This window comes from Dermacentor silvarum, chromosome 8, assembly GCF_013339745.2.
Source record: "Dermacentor silvarum isolate Dsil-2018 chromosome 8, BIME_Dsil_1.4, whole genome shotgun sequence".
In the NCBI taxonomy this organism is placed as follows: domain Eukaryota; kingdom Metazoa; phylum Arthropoda; class Arachnida; order Ixodida; family Ixodidae; genus Dermacentor; species Dermacentor silvarum.
Window position 1 is genome coordinate 64098455 of NC_051161.1, and position 20593 is coordinate 64119047.

A 20593-nucleotide genomic window follows, 5' to 3' on the forward strand; every position below is an offset into this window, starting at 1 on the left:
AGTGTCTGATGACAGGTGCTGGACATTCCTCCTGATGCTCAACACTGTTTTTTTGCAGATTGCTTATCTTGTCAAGTTTCGCCTGCAGCGCTGTCATTAACGACAACTTCTTGTTCTTTCTGTGATCTGAGTTTCCAAGTCGCTGGGCTGGCCCTTTTTACAATTTAGGCATTTTTTTCTTGGTCGCTTGTTTCTTGTAAGCTCGCTTAAAAGGGCCACTGCACTGGCCGAGATGAAAGGCAGAGTCACACGGAACGCAAGTTAAAATATCATTTTCCCGCGCAAACGCTTCGTCGCAGGACGAGCATGTCACCTCTTCAGCGGAAGCGATAGCGCGTTATCAGTGCAATGTGCAAAATTTAGCAATCAATGGTTCAGTAGCAACAGCAGTGCCGATGGTCAAAGACTAGGAAAAGCACGGGAAAACACTGGAACGATCCAAAGACCCGGTGTGATGTCGTGGTGGCATTAGCGTTGCGCTGCTCAACCCTAGGTCATGGGATCAAATCCCGGCCACGGCGGCCGCATTTCGACGGGGGTGAATTGCAGAAATGCCCGTGCGTTGGGTGTAAGTAAAAGGACCCCAGGTGTTCAGAAATGATCCGGAGTTCCTCCCTATGGCGAAACTCATAATCAAATCGTGGTTTCGGCATGTGAAACCTCAATTTAATTTCAAATTTTAACGTTGCAAAGACCAGTACAAACATTTGCCGTGGTTGAACGCTGTTTAAACCAAGTTTGTCGAGCGATAGCACGGTTTTGCTTGCTTTGAGAAAGGACAGACGCTGCTCGGCGCCGTCAGCTCCTACCGCATCTACAATTGCACCACTATACAACACACACACGCTGCTCGGCGTGGCAGCAGCAGCGAACGAATTGACCTTCATGCTGCGTCTCGCTTCAACGCCAACTAAGCGTCGAAAGCACAGCGCATACGAAGCTACTAGCACTCCGCGTACTTGTACACATCGCAGATCGCTTTGAAGATGAGGACCGCGCGACCGCGCACTTTGTCCACATCGCAGCTCGCTTTCAAGATGTGGGCGCCCACGTGGCGTACGCAGCAGCCGCTGGTAGTGGCAGGCTAAGTCCCAGTTTAACCTTGGCTGGGTTCTGGGTTCCTACCTGGAGTAGTAGAGCTATCACTCTAAAGCTACTACCAATATGTAGAAAAACAAAAGATTGATATTTTGGCAAATTCACAGAATGCACTACTCCATGCTGCTGCCCTTGAATGAAGCCGGTGCATCCCACGCCGTTATTTCTGTAGCTGGGCTTCTGTTATCTATTATATGCCATGAATGCACGCCAGTGCATTCATGACGCTGCTTGCTAAAGCATCGGGCTGCTGCCTTTGAGGAAACCGTCTGAAGTGGATTGTTCGATTCCTAGCTGCACCGGAGAACTTATTAGGGTTTACTTTTAGAGCGCAGCTCTTAGGAGCCCGTTCCTGCGTCGGCGTCACCGTTGTACCTCGGAGTAACCGAGCGAACGGAAACAGCGAAGAATCAAGAATCACCAACTGCGCGGAGCGCAGCTGGCGATGAAAGACGGCGATAGCGAAGAGAGCTCGAGGAAGAAAGCGGAGGAGTAGGGTATGGCGAAAGCTTGAGAAGAACAGCGTTGTGCCGCGCAAGACGGGCGACGACCGCTACGAGATAGCGCCAGAGTAGCGCGCCGTCGCCTGTTCACTGATGGCATACGGCGAGCGCGTCCAATGATACCATGGAAACAAAGCGCTGCGTGAGCGGAGGTCTGTCTGCGGCGGCTGCTGTGAATCGCGCCAGCACGTCCCGATTAGCCGGGCAGTCGCACCACACTTCGCTCCGTTTGCAACGTGTCGCATGAGACAGATTGTCCGCGCCAGCCAATATATCGTAAAATGATAACACGTGTAGAGCTGCGCTTAAGTTTCGCATTAGGGAGTATCGTAATCGTCGGTGAATTTTCTGGCCAATTTTTTATCGAAGAGGTAGGAAAAAAAGGTTAGATATCTACATGGGTGCAGAGAAAAGAACTAGCGCAAAAATGTTAAACGCACCAAGAAATAGTATATAAAATCACTGCACTTGCTAAACGCACGCTGTAAACTGATGAATAGAAAAGAGAAAGAACTATACAAATAAGTATTCGGTACACATGAAGAACGTTAGCTAGGAGCAAACCAAACCTTTAAAAACCCGCGAGAACTTCCAAATAAGCTGGCGCTGGAATCCTCATAAGTGTCATTCAATTTTGCAGAAGCTTACTTGAAGGTCTTTATGAACATTTAGAAGGCCTTTATAAACTTTGAGAAGAGTGTGCGCAGTTGAGTTTGAGTTACTGCGGCATGTGTCCCACTCTATGCAAGCTTTACTGTAACATTGACAGTTATAAGATCGGGCTTCATGGTTTTACAACATATTTTGGGGCTCTCGCTAGTATTTTTAAACGGTAATTTCGGTTCCTTCAAATTCTCACCTTGCCTTCATAACTCCCGTGCATACATACCTGCTCGTTGATATCCAAAGAAGAGTGCTACTCTGATGCAAAATTTCCACCTTAAAGGAGCTGCTAATCCGACATTTTCAGCGGGTACTTTGAGGCAACAACTGCGGAGGTCAGGGCTTTGTGCTCCAAGGATTAGTCGGGTAGCTTGATATGACCTCCAATATTCTCTTCGATTTCACCTTCCCGCATCAATACAACTGTATGTGGTGATCTTTCGAACGACAGAAAACAGCGAACCCTGACAGGAACGAACGCGATGGGACAGGACAGGTTTGCGCGGGAAACGATCAACCGTTTTGAAGGCCTACTGCGAATGCTTTATGCAAATTCCCAAACTGAGTTTTCGTCTGCAGCTAATAGCAAGTGGTGGTGGTTTTTGCATTAGGTGACATGCCGCCGGTGAGAGCGTTTAATTGGGGCAAATAATTTTTACAGTTAAGTGGATGCACATGTTTTGCAGGGTCCCGTACCGCTGTCCTGGACCAAATGGATTTGAATTGGATTCATGACTGAGATACGGGAGCTAAATAGAGACTATCCTTATTTCTTTAGATTGTCCGTATCAATGGTTTCTATTGCTGTAAATAAGATGTGATTTCTGTGTGCACCCCCGGACTGTTCATAACACTCTTAATAAAACTTGAAGATTGTTTCGAAATGGTGAGCGCGTTATAATGCTTTAGCATTCTTAGGGTACTTCCCGTACTTTCCGAGGCCTAGCTATTTATATATTGTCACCTAGTAGTGACGCCGAAGAACACAGCAGGTAAACTGTGAATGATGAAACTAACTTTTTTTGTGGGCGAACTTGTGCCCACAAACGCAAGTGACACTCAAAGCAACACGATAGCGGCGAGCACAGTCGGCGATCGTCGAAATCTGATCTACGGGTCAAGCGCGTCGGCTTTTATACATCATGCAGTCGTCGAAAGTTCCACCGTAATCGCTCGTGCCCGCGTGCCGCCCAGAAACAGTGTCAGGCATACAGTATGAATATACAAGGCTCGGCGGGAACATATACAACATATAGAACAATGCTCAGCGTGCAACGCGCGCCATACATTTTGGAGGCCACGCGCTGTCTTCGCGGCGGTGGCACTACATGGAGCAGAGTGTTGTTAGGGAGTGCGAAAGAGGATTCCCTCTGCAGTACACGTACCGTACATAACTCGTTTCGACGTTGACAGTACGTTGTATCGCTGTAATGATCAAGTGCTAACGGATTACCGTGGACAGACATCGTAAGATGGGTACGGGCGCAAATTCTTCCCGCTGAAAATAAAAAGAGAAATGAAACGCCTTTCCTTGTGCTTTTTTTTTTTCGTAGTTCTTGCACATTTAGGCCCAACACTTTCTCAAACAGCACAGCCTGTGTGGAGAGAATGTCATTTCAGTGAGTTCTGACGCAAAATTTGGCCAATGTAGCCTAGTTTTTGATGTGAAAACGTTACGTGAATAATTGTTGTGGTTGCTGCCAGTGCTCTTCACTGCAGCTTAAAGATCCTAACGGTGACGCTATACATCTCGAGATCCGATGACATGTTTTCACAGTGGCGTTGTCAATCCTGTTAAAATTCCTACCTCATCATACCGGAGCTCTGTCCTCGGTTAAAGTGACGCTTCTCGCCCTCCTCGGAACACTAATTTATGACTTTAGCTTGACCTAACATTTGTCATTAGTATCTCTTTAAGCAATCATGTTTTATAATTATTATGTACTTATTTATGTGTTTCTTATTTGGGAAATTTGCCTTTCTTTCTCGCAATTCACTCAGGCGTCGTCATCGACAGCACCTCGTGATCGAGCGAAGAAAACGTTGGTGGCCATCGTCATACTCTTGCCGCTTGGCTTTATCATCGTGATTATTAGCGTGACGTTGCTCGTTAGGTGGTTTTACACTCTCAAGGTTGGCACGTGCACTACGCCCGGATGCATAGAGCACGCAAAGGCGCTCAGAAACGCCATGAACTCCTCGGTCCAGCCGTGCTCCGACTTCTACAGCTTCTCGTGCGGCTCGTGGAAGCCCGTCGGTCGCCACCGTTCCATGATCGAACAGATTTTTGCCCGCTCGTTCCGCATCGCGGTCGAGGAGCTGGAGAGGAACGCCAACGACTCCGACCTTCCCATTGCGCAGCTGTACTTCCAAAGCTGCCTGGCCGAACGCTCAGACACTTCGTTGAAGGAGGAGGTCCGCAAATTCGCGCAGTTCAAGCGAGATCTCGGCCTCTTGTGGCCCGAAGAATGGCCCGAGAAAAGCAATGTGTCCGTGCCCCCGCTCAAGGTGCTGATAAATCTGACCGTTAACTGGAACGTCAACTTGATCTTCAACGTACGCGCCATGCCAGGGTACAAGGGCCGGCCCAGGGCACTCTTCATCCAGCGAGGACGGGTGAATCCCAAATGGTCGCTTGAGGCGGCCGAAATGACCCGGTCGATCAAAGAACACTGCGACTACTTAGAAGCCCCTGCGCCTACGCCGGAACAGTTGAAGGAGGTAACGGATGCGTACCAAGCTGTGGTCAATGCAACCCTGAGCTTCACGCCAGAACCTAGTGATGAGAAGAAGACGGTGTTGAAGGATATTGACGAACATACGAAGTCCAAGAAAGACAAGTGGCAGCTATATCTGAACGAGATGTACTCTCCCGATTTCAATTGGCAACCCGACGACGTCGTGTTAGTCCAGCATCCCGACATACTCGAACACCTCCGCACATTGCTGGACGGAAACACGGACCAGTCGCTCCGGTTGGGGATCGCGTGGGTGCTTCTCCGCATGAACCTCTGGACAATCGTCGGAAATCCGCGTCTTCGTTACAAAGGCTCTGATATCGAGCTCGCAGTGAGAAGAAAAACTGCCTGCCTTTTTCACGTGGCAGCCACATTCGGCCTGGTTGTCGCGACCCGTCACCTGCGCGCACGCTTTTCACAACAAGTACGCGGGCACTTGGGTTCCGTCTTCGAAAATGTCAAATCCCAGTACCAAAGAGACTTCGCCGACGCGACATGGATCGATGACTCGGTCAAGACAAAGCTGAGAGCCAAGATGTCCGAAAGCTTAGACCTCGACTCTCTGCCCGGCAGCGCATTCTTCTCCAACTTTACCACCGGGCCATTATACAAGGATTTCCCGAAGGAGTCGGCTGGCTCGTTTTTCGACAACTTCGTCAACATTGCCAAGGCTTTTCGCAAGAAGCTGGCGTCGGACGAATTCATCACCACCTTCTCCAAAAGGTTGGGCGATGGTCATGTGGCCACTTCGTACAGCTACTATTACAACAGCGTCTACTTTGCAGTCGGGGCGCTCGAGGCGCCGCTCTTCCACGTCGACGGCATCTTCGCCATCACATACGGCTCGCTGGGGACCTTGCTGGCCAGTTCCATGGCTCGGGCGTTCGACAAACGAGGCATCAAGTACGACAAAGGAGAGGAATCTCTTTGGTGGAGCTCGGGCCGTGACGCCTACGACGAGCGCTTTAAGTGCGACCTCAAAGGGGGCGCGTCTCGCTCCGGCCACGACGCCGCTCCCACCAGCCCGCTGTTCTTGTCCGTGCTGGGCTTGAGGGCCTCGTACGCAGCGTACCGCGCGGCCATCAAGGCCACGCGCACATTGGACATCTTCCGGCTCAAGGGTCTGGAGACGTACACTGACGACCAAGTGTTCTTCATGACGTACTGCCTCATGACTTGCGCCAAGGGCAGCACCGGCGACGACTGCAACGTGCCGGTTCGCCAGTCGGACAAGTTCGCCTACGCCTTCCAGTGCGCTGACGACACGCCCATGAACCCCAGCAAGAAGTGCACTTTCTTCTAGCGAACGCGCGCGGTTAACACCGCTCTCTGTATTTATTGCTCTACCTCCTCTTATTGTTATTACTGGACTTCAGGGTGAGGGGGTATAAGTTTCACGCATATTTAGTGCGCGCTGGTGCACTCAAATTGAATAAACTTTTAATCGACATCAACAGCTGCAGGTACAGGGCTAAGCTCGAAGATTCTGCCTGACCCGTCCTCCCCTCCCCTCTGCCCCACGGCGGAGGGGGAAGGGGGAAGGTAACCTGTACCTCGTAAACTTATCTTACTCATTGAATAATAGCGTCTGGTATAACAGCTGAACGCCGTGCTTTCTTGGCAAGTGACTGGACGCCATGGGTCAGCGTGTTTTATGTTGAAAGGTAACGAGACTTGTACTGATTTCTTGTTTTAAGCGTCTGCAAAATGAAGTGGAACTATATATAGAGAGAATATAGTATTCTAGGAGGACCAGGTCTGCCGCGGCCTTCCAAGTTCCAAGGCTGACACAAGGTGCGGGGCGGGCTACACTGCCATTAACAAAAGTATGCGCAAGAAGCGAAATGTCACCTCGGAACTCATTTGTGGCTAAAAGTACGCTCGACGGAAGTTGTAAAAATGTGGTTGATCCCTCTTATATAGGAATCGGTATAGAACACGAAAGTGAAACGTGTCTTCACAGAAGTAGTGTAATGTTTATTGCACATTGATATATAATGTCTATTGGTGTTTTGTGGCTAAAGCGCCCTTAGGCGTTGATGCACCCACGCTGACGCCTGGTGGCACGTCTCCTCCATCACGACTACCAACGTCGATGACCATGAGCAACCGTCGTGCATATGGAAGCTGCACTACGCTGCACACGCTAGCACAACGCGAAAGACGAAGCACGTAACTGACACACTAATACAACGCGCAAGACAAAGCACGTAACTGAATCGTCACCGAGTCAAATCAGCGCGTACAGCGCGTCGTAATTGCAGCCTCCGCGATCAACTTCAGAAACATTTTCAGAGCTAATTGCGGAGGCCACGCTCCGCTGTGCTGAGTACGGTGAACGCCACCTAGGTGGCGTTGGTAGTGCTTCTTGATGCCAGCGTCCCTTCGAATGCTGGCATCGAGGCGTCGTAGTGCTGAGACCACCGAAGCGTTCACTGTCGGTGCGCGTTAGTGTCATAATGCAGTACTTCTTTCTGCTCGTAGGCGGCGGCACCGCCCCGAGCAAGAGCGCGGGTACACGGAGGAGTGTTAGATATATAAGGCGCGTCTGTGTAACTCTCTGCAAATGCGTTTGTGGCGCAATGGGTTAAACGCTCGGCGATCTATCGTCGCGGACCGAGAGGTCGTGGGTTCGATTTCCAAATTTTGCATGTTTGTGGAACTTTTTCTTCTGGTTTCTTTCTTTGTATTATGTTCTATGACGTATTTCCGTGACGGAAATACGTCAGTGAAGTCTTGGTGCACCCCGGCATAAAACACTTTCGTGTTAAAAAGGCGACTGAAGGCGTTTCGTGGAACACTTTGCCTAGCAGCGCAGTCGAGTTGTCGCTATGGTGCCCGAGTCTGTTTTTAGTGTATGCATGCGGGTATTAGAAGCAAGTGCCAGGTTTTTGTTATAATTGGAGGTTGTTTTGCGTTTGTAGAAAAATAGAGCACTATATATAGATTTGCACTTTACGGTGTTATGCTTAATAGCAAAATTGTGCGAGTCTGCTTGTACTGTATTGCTCTGCTTGTGCCGTTTAGCTTTCATCCGCCATTTGATTATTTTCCTTACGTTCTGCTCTGTCACTCACGTTTTCACTATTTTCGCAGTGCATTGCTGAAACTCAACACACGACTTTTTCAATAAAAGCGTTGTCAAAACATTAATTTTATGGGATGTGAACTGGTTTTCATAAACGCAGCCATGTTTTGTTCAGACTTGTACACGTTAAGGAAAAAAAATGTAACCGTTTACAATTGCTTCATTCAAAAATGGTAAACAGAACAATTACTGCTTCGTAAATGTGACTACACAATTGCTAAGAAAGGTAATCGATTGTATGTTACGTCACGAACTTTTCAATACACCATTTGCAGCCCTTCCAACGTTGTTGACGCTCACTAAACGGTTACTTAAAAAAAAGTTATCACATGTTGCTCAGCTCATCTTCGCCAATGGCGAGATCACAAATTTTATTTGTGATTCAAGCAAGTCATGCGCTGCGATTGCTATTGTTGGCTCGACATATCGTTGTGCTTCGCTAAACGAAAGACTTTCTCGAGCACTTATAATTGATGCTTGCGGATATTATTGCTTTTATTTTAACGCGAAAGTTTACCTTGAAACAGCGCTTGCTGTACAGCAGTTCTGATAATTTTCTTGGTCAATGTCCTGTAGTGGTTATGAGCCACATGACCGTTGGGGAACAACAAGGGCAACTTTGTAGGCAGCACAGGGAATTCGCGTTGCTTGAAGGTTGGCAGCCGCACCGAGGCGTATTAGCTTTTTACAGCGAAGCTGTCTAAGGCTAGGATCCCAATATTCTTTCGCGTCCGTCTCGTCGACAGAAAACCTAGGTGGACCGATACTGGCGGCAGTGTAGGGCCAGGAGCAATGACTCGTACACCTGTAAGGCAGAGGCGTGAAGCGAACACACAGCGCAGCTTTCGTTTCAATACAAAACGCGCACACACACAAAAAAAAACCGTCAAATCAGCTGATCAAAGTAGAGAGAGAGAGAGAATAAACTTTAATAAAAACATGTCACAGTTTCGCCCCTAAGGGCGAAGCAATGAATGCGATAGCAACACAGCAATGCCATACGAAGTAAGGTGAGCGGCTTTGGTAGCAATATGAATTGTAGTAAACATGAGCTGATTAAGTAAGCAGGTGTGCTGCGCCGTAAGTAGACCGACATGAAGAGAGACTCGATGACCACGAGAAGGCGCGTGTGAAACGGTGGTGTTGATGAGAAGCGCTTCCCGTGGGCAGCGCGTGCGAAGGGACACACCTGTAGCGCTGCACTGCCGATCCGGGCAGCATTGCATGTGTAGCGTGCGTTGGAAAATGTGGCCCGACTATTACTAACTAAATGAACAAGCGTGGTGTGAGCGCGCACAAACAAACATGAATAGATCACACTGAATGACTGCAGACAACGACTGTCAAAACGCTGGCAGCAAGCAGCGGGCGAAGGTACGTGCGGTCTATCGCTTCAACGGAAACTGAGCGGCGAATGCACGGCGCATAAAGGTCAGAGCCGTGTGGAGATAAGCGACGGTGCGAGCGAGCGACGAGCGCGGTTGCTGGCAGAGTAGAAGTGCGCCCCCCCCCCCCCCCCCCCAGCTCTCTCCGGCGCTGGCTTCCCGCTTCCTTGCTTGCGCGTGGGAGATTGAGTGCGTTCGCTCTCCGTGATAGCGCGCGTCCCCGCACGCTTCCGCTCGAGCATACGGCGCGCGGCGAAGATTTTATCTATAGGGAACCTGACGGCGACGGCGACGACGACGGCGACGCCGACGGCAGAAATCCGGTTGAAGTGTCCATATAATCGCTATCGCAATAAAATAAAAAGAGCACGCGAGCGTAGGTAGCTCCTCCGCTCTGCAGTGGGTGGTCCCCTCAGTCCAGGAGTCCAGCGGCCTTAGCTGCCCTTCTCGCTCAGTTGACCAGGTTGAGCTGGTGCGTCGAGTCGGAGCTGGACAGCGCTGCCTCCCATTGCCGTGTGGTGGGGTGTGTTATGGGTGTTAGCTGTGGTGTGTTTGCGCAAGCCCATACCATGTGGTAAAGTGTTGCACATTGATCACAGTGTGGACATTTATAGGAATACAGCCGATCAACGTACGTTGCAAAAAAAAAAAAACTGTCAAATCAGCTGATCAACGTACGTTGCCGCATCTCTCACCAGTGGTCGTTGTTGGAGGTTTCTCAAAACCGGTAACAAAGCAGTGGTTCACCTACTTCGTGGAAGAGTTTGGCCTCAGTTACCTCAACGATCCGAGTCACCCAAATACCGTACACGGCTCATGCATCCATTTAACTTTCGCTAAAAACATTGCTCAAATAAGAACGGAAAACATCCGTGTGTATCATAGCGACCATAATGCAGTTATAGCTGTTACTACAAAGTAATAAACGAAATAAAGGTTTCATAAACGGCATTGAAACGTGTGTTTGTTTCATATATCACCTTGAAGAGCAATGTGCGTAATGGGCGCACATCGTGGGATCGGTGTTTGACAAGCTTCCCTACATTAAGCGCAACATATCTACAGCTTCGCTGACCAATCCGCTTCACAGGAGTGGATTGGCGGCAAACAGCCTTGTGACCTTGTATGTAGATTTTTTTAAACAACGTATTATAAGTACAACAAATCGCAACGATTATGCATGTGCACGGCCTGCTATTGCTTTCATGTGTTTTGAAAAGTATGATCGCTTGGAAATTTTGAAAGATAAAGCGTAACAAGTAACGGCAGAAGAACGTCTGAAACCAAAAAAACACGGGGGATTTGACAAATACATGTACACATAGAGTTTCTCGCTATGTTTTATAGTGTGAAACTCTATGCATGTACATGACCCTCTATTTCCAAGATAGCTGAGCGATCGCAGCGCCAGAGCGCCCTCTAGCATATTTTGCCAATCACGCAATACTGAAAGCCCGGAAAATAACGTAGGTTTGAGCAGCAACGCTGACAGCGCCATCTCGTGATGTTCAATTACTATGATGCACACTGATGTTTTCCGTTCTTATTTGAGAAATGTTTTTAGCCAAAGTTAAATGGATGCATGAGCCGTGTACGGTATTTGGTTGACTCGGATCGTTGAGGTAACCGAGGCCAAACTCTTACACGAAGTAGGTGAACCACTGCTTTGTTACCGGTTTTGAGATGTCCACGTTAAAACCTCCGACAAAGACCACTGGCGAGGGATTGGCGGCAACGTACATTGATCAGCTGATTTGACGGTTTTTTTTTATTCGTGCGTTTTGTATTGAAAGGAAAGCTGCGCTGTGTGATCGCTTCACGCCTCTGCCTTACGGGGGTACAATTTCAACCATTCCTACTGATCCGTATGCATTCAAATAATTCCGTATAATTCTTATGGGACTTTTACGGAATCCATATAGATTCCCTACGAATTATACGGAAACATACGGCATTATTGGGATGGCATACGGAACGTTTCAGTAGGAATAGCGCTCAAACATATTACTGCAATGATGGGCGATGTGCTACTCAGTTGCCTGCGTAAAAGAGTCGGCACCAGTGTAATCGCCAAAGTATAGCTCTCTCTTCAAAAGGCACTAAAGACAAGGATATGTTTCGCTGAATGATTAAAATACAAAAAAAAACATTGCCGGGGTTGAACGCGGTTAAACCAAGTTTGTCGAGCGATAGCACGGTTTTGCTTGCTTTGGGAAAGGACGCAGACGCTGCTTGGCCCTGTCAGCAACTACCGCATCTACAAGTGCACCACAAGACAACACACAGACGCTGCTCGGCCCGGCAGCAGCAGCGAGCGAATTGACCTTCATTCTGCGTCTCGCTTCTACGCGAACTAAGCGTCGAAAGCACAGCGCACTACGAAACTACCAGCACTCGGTGCGCTCTCACCAAAGGTCGTGGGTTCGAGTGCCTTAATTAACTCTATATTAATTAACTGTGCCTTAATTACGTCGCCTTAACGCCAAAGGTGGTGGGTTCGACTTCCACATAAGCTCGAGGGTTCGAGCGCCTGAATTAACTTTATCTTAAGTGCTACGATGACAACGGTGACCCGCGCACCACCAGAATTGTTGCGCGAGCGTTCCGCCGGTAGTGGTAGGCACAGTTTGACCTTGGCTGAGCTTGAAGGTCAGATTTACCGAACAAGGCGTTTTCTCGGTTTGTGCCTGGAGTAGTAGAGCTATCGCTCTAAAACGTCGCTCTTGCCCTGAGGAGAGGCAAAAAGGCGCGAAAAACTTAACTTGGGTGACGCCACCTTGAGCGTCCCAAATCAGCCCGCCGTGACGTCATGAAATTTGGTGGCTTCTGTTCGAGCCTAGGTAATTTTTGTTCAAATATACAAGATGCAGAATATGGCCTTCAATGTTTTGAGAATTTATACTCCGCCAGAACAGTCAAAATACGAGAAAACAATGTGGAACGCGTGACGCCGCGATGATGAACTGGTGATCTTCGGCGCGAAGCTTAGAAAATGGATGTTTACAATATTTTCTATTGTAATCACGTAATAAATGAAAAAGTCGTCGGCCCTTTCACTCCGTGAAGATGGTTAACGTGCTGATATATATATATATATATATATATATATATATATATATATATATATATATTACCTACACCTGTTATATCTGTACATAGTGCATAAAACTTTCGTCTCCTCTTCGTCTGCTCCAACAGTTCGTCTCTCGTCCTCGACTCCGGGTCACAATAGTGGTTAGCATCATTCGCCCACCATTGCCGCTTGCGATTCTTCGAAATTAAATTGCTTCAAAATTAAATCTGTCCGTTAAGTAAGACAATGAATGGCTCATACCCCCTTAAGCAATGGCTCATACCCCGTAAGCGTGGCCTCCTCATTACGACGACGGAAGAGAAGTGAAATTCTACGCTGGAACGATGAGCGGCAATGGATCCAGTGTGGCAGAAGACGACGACGATGAACGCAGGAGCAGTGGCACGAGCGCGTGTCGAGCACGAGCCAACGAGCCAGCTGCGGAAGAAGACGATGACGCTCGAGCCAATGCGGATGCTGATAGTTTTCTGTACACGGGGGATTTCACCTAGCCATATATGATTTCGCCTAGACATATAAAGCTTCACTTTAATATTCTTCTTCTTCTTTATGGTGTTTTCCCACTTTAAAATTAAACTCTGGTGTTTTACGTGTCAAAACCACGATCTGATTATGAGGCACGCCGTAGTGGGGGACTGCGGATTAATTTAGACTACATGGGGTTCTTTACCGTGCACCCAATGCACGGTACACGGGGGTTGTTCCATTGCGCCCCCCCCCCCCCCCCCCCGAGAATCAGAATTCTTTTTCTTTTTTTGCAATATTTGGCTTGTTTTAAGTGAATTGTTTGCCATACGGGATATTATGAATAAATAAATGCACGCAGGTCTTCATAAATAAGCTGCATAAATGACCCGGGGGATCTTATCGTCAATGAAACCATTCATAGTCTGAGGACTGTCATTTGTTTGTGCTCCTAATTAATTTCCCGTTGTGCAGTGAATCCCTCTTTGTCTTAAGGTCATCAACATCAACTTATCTACAACTCTCAACAAAGGCAAATTTACACCGTCCTCTCATCTCATCTAATCTCCCAAACATTAGATCATACCCACTACGAGGGATTGGCCAAGAAGCAGGTGGTTTCGAATACGTTTATTGGAATTTAACCAAAAAGTAAATTTGCATGGCAGCAATTAGAAAAATACCATTAAGAATTTTGAGATAAAATAATTTTGACAATGAAGAAGTGAAACGATAGGAATAATTAATAATTCTAGAAATTGAGCAAGGTACTCCTTTTGTGCCTCCAGTGAAATTGTAAACTGCAAGAAAAAGCCTCGCTGTGGCTATGTCCAAGTGAAGTCACCCCAAAAGAGAGAACGGTTGGCAAGGTTAGTAATAGCCCAAGTTTTCGAAATGAAATTCCTAAGAGATTTCTCTCGCTTCAAAATCGGTGACACGAGAGCAAAAAAATACTCAATGGATTCAGGGTCATTGCACAAAGAGCATACAGGGGACACAGCGAGACCAGACCTGTGTAAGTAAAAATTTAGAAGCGGTATACGGCATCTCAGTTTTGTGAAGGAAACTTCCAATTGCCGTCTCTGTAATGGCAGTTTGCGAAGAAGAAGAAGAAGAAGTAGAACAACCAGAACGCGTGCCACGCGGTTAACGTGCCGATCAGCCATATTGGAGGCCCTAACTGCCACAAGAGTAGTCTCGCATTGCTGAGGCGTTCCCGCTTAGCTTACGCCCTTGTTTCCCCGCCTCGCTCAATCCTTTCCCTGCAGGCATACGAGCAGTTGTCTCCATGGCTTACAGGTCGGGCCCAAGGCATGATGAAAGCTCCAAGGTGCACCACAAGCACCGGAAGATGTCCCAGTCCGCCTCGAGCCATTCATCACGGTCTTCCAAGGCGAGTAGATCGATGTCCCCGCGTCGGTGTTCTTGGGTTTGGTGTCGTACTTGGTCACCTGTCGGGAATAGAAAGCGTAAGCCGCGGATCTGCAGCCCATTTCAGCGGTGTCATAGCCTGCATAGCCTCCCGTATTTTTCAATGCCTGTCCAGTCACTCCGCAATACATGGGTGCCAGTGTTCCACTGTGGCGGCACAGCAATTTCAGTCATTACATACCGGTTGTTGGTAGAGCATGGACAACCTTAGCTAGGCGCTGCGGCCGGCTCAAGTCAACACCACCTATATATCACAAGGCCTGTCTACTCCGATCCATGACGTCATGTCACCAGGCCCGACTGCCCTAGAATCTAATGGGGCTGCTCCCGAGTACGCAGCGGTGATTTCGACGTCACCGCTTTCGTCCCACCAGGCTTGACAATGGAAATTTCGGGCCAGCTAGCATGACGTCATGGATCGGAGTTTACAGGCCTTGTGCTCAGCCGGTGTTGCTCATGTCCGCTTCTCGGCTTCCGAGTGACGCAGGAAGGATAGTTGACGCGACGCTAACCGTGCGCCATAAACTGCGGCCAGCTACCGGTACAACGGCACCCTCTCCGTGACCGCCGGTTGTGGCGTGACTGTGCTGGCACTAAACAAAAAAAAAAAAAAAAATAGATATAGGGAGGGCTAGCGCTCTAGGCCTAGCGGAGGCTCACGATGGCTTACCAACACAGCCGACATGCACGACTGATGAACAGGTGACAGGATTTTCCGGACTCTGACGTTTTATTTGCGCGCAGCGGCTACTAGCAGGAAATCTTAGGCAGAAATTGATTAAAAGAACCTTTAGCCCTTCCACTGGGGTGGAGATGGAAGACCAACGAAGCTGTACTATGGTGGGAATTATGTATTTCCATTTACGACTATTAAGATGTGATGGTGTAATTGATTATTTGAACTATTAAAGAATGAGAAATATATATGATCCGGTGGTTTTCATTTATTTAGTGACCACAGGGACCATGGCCTTATGGTCGCTACGGTACACCGCTATAGGCTGTACGGCAAAGGTTTCCACGTTCTTCAAAAACACGTCACCAACGCCGCGCGCTTTCGGTGAGAACGCGGGCAAAACGCCGCCGCCATCGACAACAGTTGTGCGCGTTGTTTGTGTGACCGCACACAACCGCTGTCAAAACGCTGGCTACGTGACGGAACGGCTAAACGCCGTTGTCGACACTGTTAGGGACAGGCGGGCGAGAGCCCAGAGAGAGTCGGCGGCATAGGCAGCAGAGGCCGGCAGGGCTGCGCGCATGCGCCGCAGTGGGAGAGCGGGCACGCACACGCACAGTCTAGGGTGCTTCGATGCCCTCCTCGCCCACCGCTCCCCTTCCACTGGGAAGTCGCATTTGCTCTCCGCCGTGCGTTCGCTCCCCGTGAAAGCGCGTGTCCCTCGCCCTCACGAGTTTTCACTCACACATACAGCATACGGCCAATGTGTTTATTTTAAAGACGATAGTCTTTCTTGGGGAACTTAAACGCTGAAAATTTGGTCTGTCTGTCTGTCTGTCTGTCTGTCTGTTTGTCTGTCTGTCAACCGATTCAGCCACCCGGCCAAAGTTGGACCACTTGCTTACCGCCCACACTACTTAAACTGGTACGGCTGTTCATACTTGTGAACGTTATCGATCAAAAAGTAAATATTACGCATATCTGAGGCGCAACATCACTAGGTAAGTATTAGGAGGTGTGTTCCTTTAATAGAAAATACATAGATACCTAACTCTAAAGACCCTAGTTTCTTAAGCTGCGCTGAAAATGCCATGCTATGCGCGCCGACGAACGACGTCTGCCACGAAGGGAGGGAACCCTCTGCACAAGCTCGTGTTTCCCCGACTGCGCGCCGACTAGCGCCCTCTGCCATGGAGGAAGGACACCCTCTGCACAAGCTCATGTTTCCCGATGGCGTCCATGTCTCACGCAGCGCCTCCTCAATTTTATCAATGCCAGCCAGATGCGGCCGATTACGCCTCCTCAATTTTATCAATGCCAGCCAGATGCGGCCGATTCAACATAAAGGAAGCGCTGTCTGAGGCAGGGCAAAACATAAATGGCCGCTTGATGAAATACAACCCACTCTACAAGACATGCCCAGACAACGCAGGGAAAAGACCGACGACCAAATTGCAGCGGAGAAGCGCCGGCGTGCCGACGCTCGTCGTCTCAAGCGTGCCCAGGAAACGTCCGAGCAACGAGCCGCGCGGCTAGCGCAAGATCATGAGTCGAGGCGCACCCGGAGGCAACAGGACACAGACCAGGTGCGCGACGCGCGAATCGTCAGCGACTGAGAGGCTAAGGGAGCGTACCAGGCGGCAGAAGAGACGCCCGAAGCTCGTGCCGAACGGGTAATCAAGAGCCGCCAGGCACAACGGAAACGCCGGGAAACAAACTCCAGAAGATGGCGCCCAAAGGCGTGGAAAAGACCGTGAAGCCAAGCGAGCCCGCCGTGAGACAAAGGAAACGCCAGAAGCGCATGCCGCGAGAACCACAAAAGACCGCGAGGCTACATACAGCACGACACGGAAGGAAACAAGGTGGAACGCCTCTGGCTTGACTTCCCATCCAAGACGGCTGGCCGATTGGTAAGGCTCAAAGTGGCCCCAGTGAGGGCCGCATTCTCAGGTATCAGCGCAGATTGGGTGCCCATCGGGCGACGCTCCATCAATGTGACCCTCTGCAAACGCACCGGCGTCGCATGCAAGCGCACCCACTTCTCCCTTGTCCAAGCGAGCGCAATAACAATACATAAATCTCAGGGCGCGACTTACGGCGAGGTGGTGTACTCATATGACAAGGCCCACCCACTTCGCCTTGTGTACGTTGCACTCTCACGGGCCACCAGCCTCGACGGCCTCTTCCTCACAAACCAAACACAATGACTTCCGCTTCTACCACACGCGTGGGGCAGAAGACCGGTCACTGCGTGACGAGATGCGTCGGCTCCGCAACCATAAACTACCCACCGTCTGTATGCGAGCTCGGGAGTTCATGGACAAAGCTGATGCTACGGGCCAACTGTCCGTGGCTATGCTCAATGTACAGAGCCTCAACGCACACCACCTGGATGTTACCGGCGACAACGTACTTCTGCTTCTGCAAGAGCACATCTGCTTATCTTGTGCGAAACTTGGACTGCGCGCACAGTCGACATACCGGGCTATAGGTGCGGAGGCTACGGGCGCCTCGATCAACCATGAAAGCAACGTGTGTCCGTCCACGTTTTGTCATCCAGCGCTTTGTTGGCCGCGCTCAAACATCGGCATTTGCACGTCCCTCAGCCTTGGCCCTGCTGCACGGAACTACTGAGATCAAGCATACTACTATTATTGAACCGATGAAATCACACAGAAGCCTAATTAAGAGGCTTTATGTCGATCAAGCCAGCTGGCTCAAAGAAGTGTACCTACCTTACAGCAGATAAACATAAAACTGCTTTCGCCTGAAGTGAGCCGCCTCTAATTTAAACGAGCTTGTGAAATGCACATTATGGTGCTACCTTGCCCTGCATGATAAGGATGCATCAGGTTTCGGGGGCCATGGCCACTGCTTAAGACGAAGCTTTAGCTCAGGGCTCCTATTAAAATACGTGGTCACGCAAAACGTTTTTCTCGGCCACTCTGCAACGAACTTGATAAGGTTTATTGCTTTTCAAAGAAAAAGTTAAAATCTGGTGACTCTTGGAAGAGGAATCTTAATTTAAGCCATCATTTTTTAAATAAACACTGTTGAAAATCGAAATATTCTACTGCGTCTGCAACTCTGTACCACCTCAGTAATGAAAAATGATATCAGAATTGTGTAAACTGCACCTAATACATCTGAAGCACACAAAATTGATGTATTATACAGCGCTATGAAATCTGCCATTAATATGTGAGTAGGACGTTTGTAAAACCCTCTTAAACATTGTAACAAATTTACGTAAGCTGCAAGTAATACGTAAAATTTGTCCGCTTTAGATGCTCTAATAGATGCATTTTACAAAACGGCGATGTCTGTTTTATTGCGATAGCAATTATATGGACACTCGAAAGCAGATTTCTGCCGTCGGCGTCGCCGTCGCCGTGAGGTTCCGTATGACGTCAATGGAGATGAAGTCGTCGCCGCGCGCCGCCGAACGCTGTGTGTGCGAGTGAAAGGGCGCGAGGGACGCGCGCTTTCACGGGAAGTGAACGCACGGCGGAGAACAAACGCGCGTTCTGTGCCGTGCTCCCTTAAGGGCTGCAGAAGTAGGCGTCTGTTTCCTCCTTTACAATCACCATATATGTAGAGCAAACGCGCCTTCTTCTGACGCACGAAAGGCCGTGAGGGGGGGGGGGGGGGGAGGGAGGCGACGTTTAGCTGCGGCACCAAGTGTATATCAGAGGCTCCGGCAACAGTCACCAACGCCGCACGCATTTTGTGCGAACGCGGGCAAAACGCCGACGGCGTCGACAACAGTTCTGCGTGTTGCCGGTGCTGCTGCATGTCCAAGTTTATACAGCTGATAAAGCTACTATCATTACTCCGTATAGCTCTCTACAAATTTGCTATCGCAATTGATGCTTCGCCTTTCAGGTGAAACTGCGACTTTTTTGTTGCAGAGTAGACTTCGTGCTTCTATTTTTTTTTTTTAAACATACCAATTTCTGCTAAATAAGAAAAAAAAAAGAACGGAATTACAAGCACTAAATCAGAATTCTGCTTCCTGAAAAGTCACTTGAATTTCACTTTCTCTCTCCCATGCAACAAATTTCATTCAAATTGGTACAGGGGCTATTTTATAAAACGCGTTTCTGCGTTTTACAGGTGTTTAAATTACCGGCATCATAGTTGGCCCCGAGAGAAAGCCTCCTCTTAAGTCTCGACTGAAGGTTTTGAGCGTTTGAATGTCTTAATCGTACATGATAATGATAATCGGAGCGCAGATAAACTAAACGCACGCTTAAACATAAAACTCAGTGTTGATCTAGCGCTAAATGCAAGAGCATTGCGTTAGCATTATGCGTCGCATCTCTTTGAAGTCCATTGCATATAAATAAGTGACTAGGTCATAGGAGAGGCTGTCTAATTTTGTGACGTCACGGCCAGCTGGTACGGAAATTTCAAGGTGGCGGCGCCACACGTCTTAAAGTTTTTGTTTCTTTTGTGCTCACGGTGAGAGTGTTTTTTTTTTGTTTTTTCTGGTATTGATGAAGGATGATTTATTAGTGTAACTCCAAACACTATTATTATTTCTTTTTAAGGCCTCTTTTAAAGCTATATGTGCACCGCTTAACAAACGTAGACGTGAAGCATCCTTTGCAATTGGGTGTTTACACTGGGGACCACAAGAGTGGTAGCACTTCTACAAGCTGTTTATACACTTTTAAGAACGCTCATATGTGTAGTATTTAATTCGTCAAGCTTAATTATTAATCATGCTAGCGCGGCGGTACTTTGGATGCGTGTCTTATTTCACCTTGTTCTGTAGAGTTAGTATACTGAAAGTGCACCTGGTGGAACTGAGCCGTCTTTTTTTTCGTTTCGAGAATACAGAAAGGCGCCGACAAGCCGGGGACGATGAGACATATGTCCGAGCAGAGTTACCCAATCAAGGAGTCCAAACACCCCCTCAATGTCGAGATTACTACGGCAACCATGAAAGAGGTACGTCCCACGCAAAAGCTTTCCTATAGATTGAGACAGAGCGATCAGTTACTTCCGGGTGCATCGCCTTAGGCATTGTTCACACTTCACATTTTCGCTCGTTATTGAATGAAAGCCTCAACGGCAGAGCCGCCGTCGCAGTGAACACCGTTGATGAGCCGATGCACCGCTGCCTATAGGCCGCGAGATCTCTAAAGCTGATGGTGTTTACTGGCATCCCCTTTGAAACGGGACGGCGAGAAATATCACCTAGCCTGCTTGACTTAATCGGGTTTTACTACACCTATCGCCATGTAGCGTATCTGATCTCGATTTTAGCTTTCGTATTTGAAACCTCTATTAGTATATAGTACCTTAACCTACGCTTGCAATGACAGCGGTTCTATCAATGCGAGACAACGCCAGATGAAGCGGAGTCGCCGCCTGGCGGACACTAACTGAACCATGCATAGTGCTGATGGCGCCTCGCGTCTTCTGCTAGCCGCGTGCTTGCTTG

General features: G+C 48.7%; 2 protein-coding genes across 3 annotated transcripts in view; both read left to right on the plus strand.

Annotated features, from left to right (window-relative positions):
• Positions 1-20593, plus strand: part of LOC119461357 (mitochondrial pyruvate carrier 2-like) — a 337603-nt gene that overhangs the window by 57620 nt on the left and 259390 nt on the right. The window lies entirely within an intron of this gene.
• The window catches only part of LOC119462169 (uncharacterized), a gene marked incomplete at its 5' end in the record, with an annotated part of 47633 nt that overhangs the window by 15528 nt on the left and 11512 nt on the right, over positions 1-20593 (plus strand). The window contains 3 exons of the mRNA XM_049672860.1: positions 4266-6291; positions 14303-14431; positions 17312-17550. Coding sequence (XP_049528817.1) covers positions 4266-6291; positions 14303-14431; positions 17312-17550 — 2394 coding nt within the window. The remainder of the gene's footprint in view (positions 1-4265; positions 6292-14302; positions 14432-17311; positions 17551-20593) is intronic.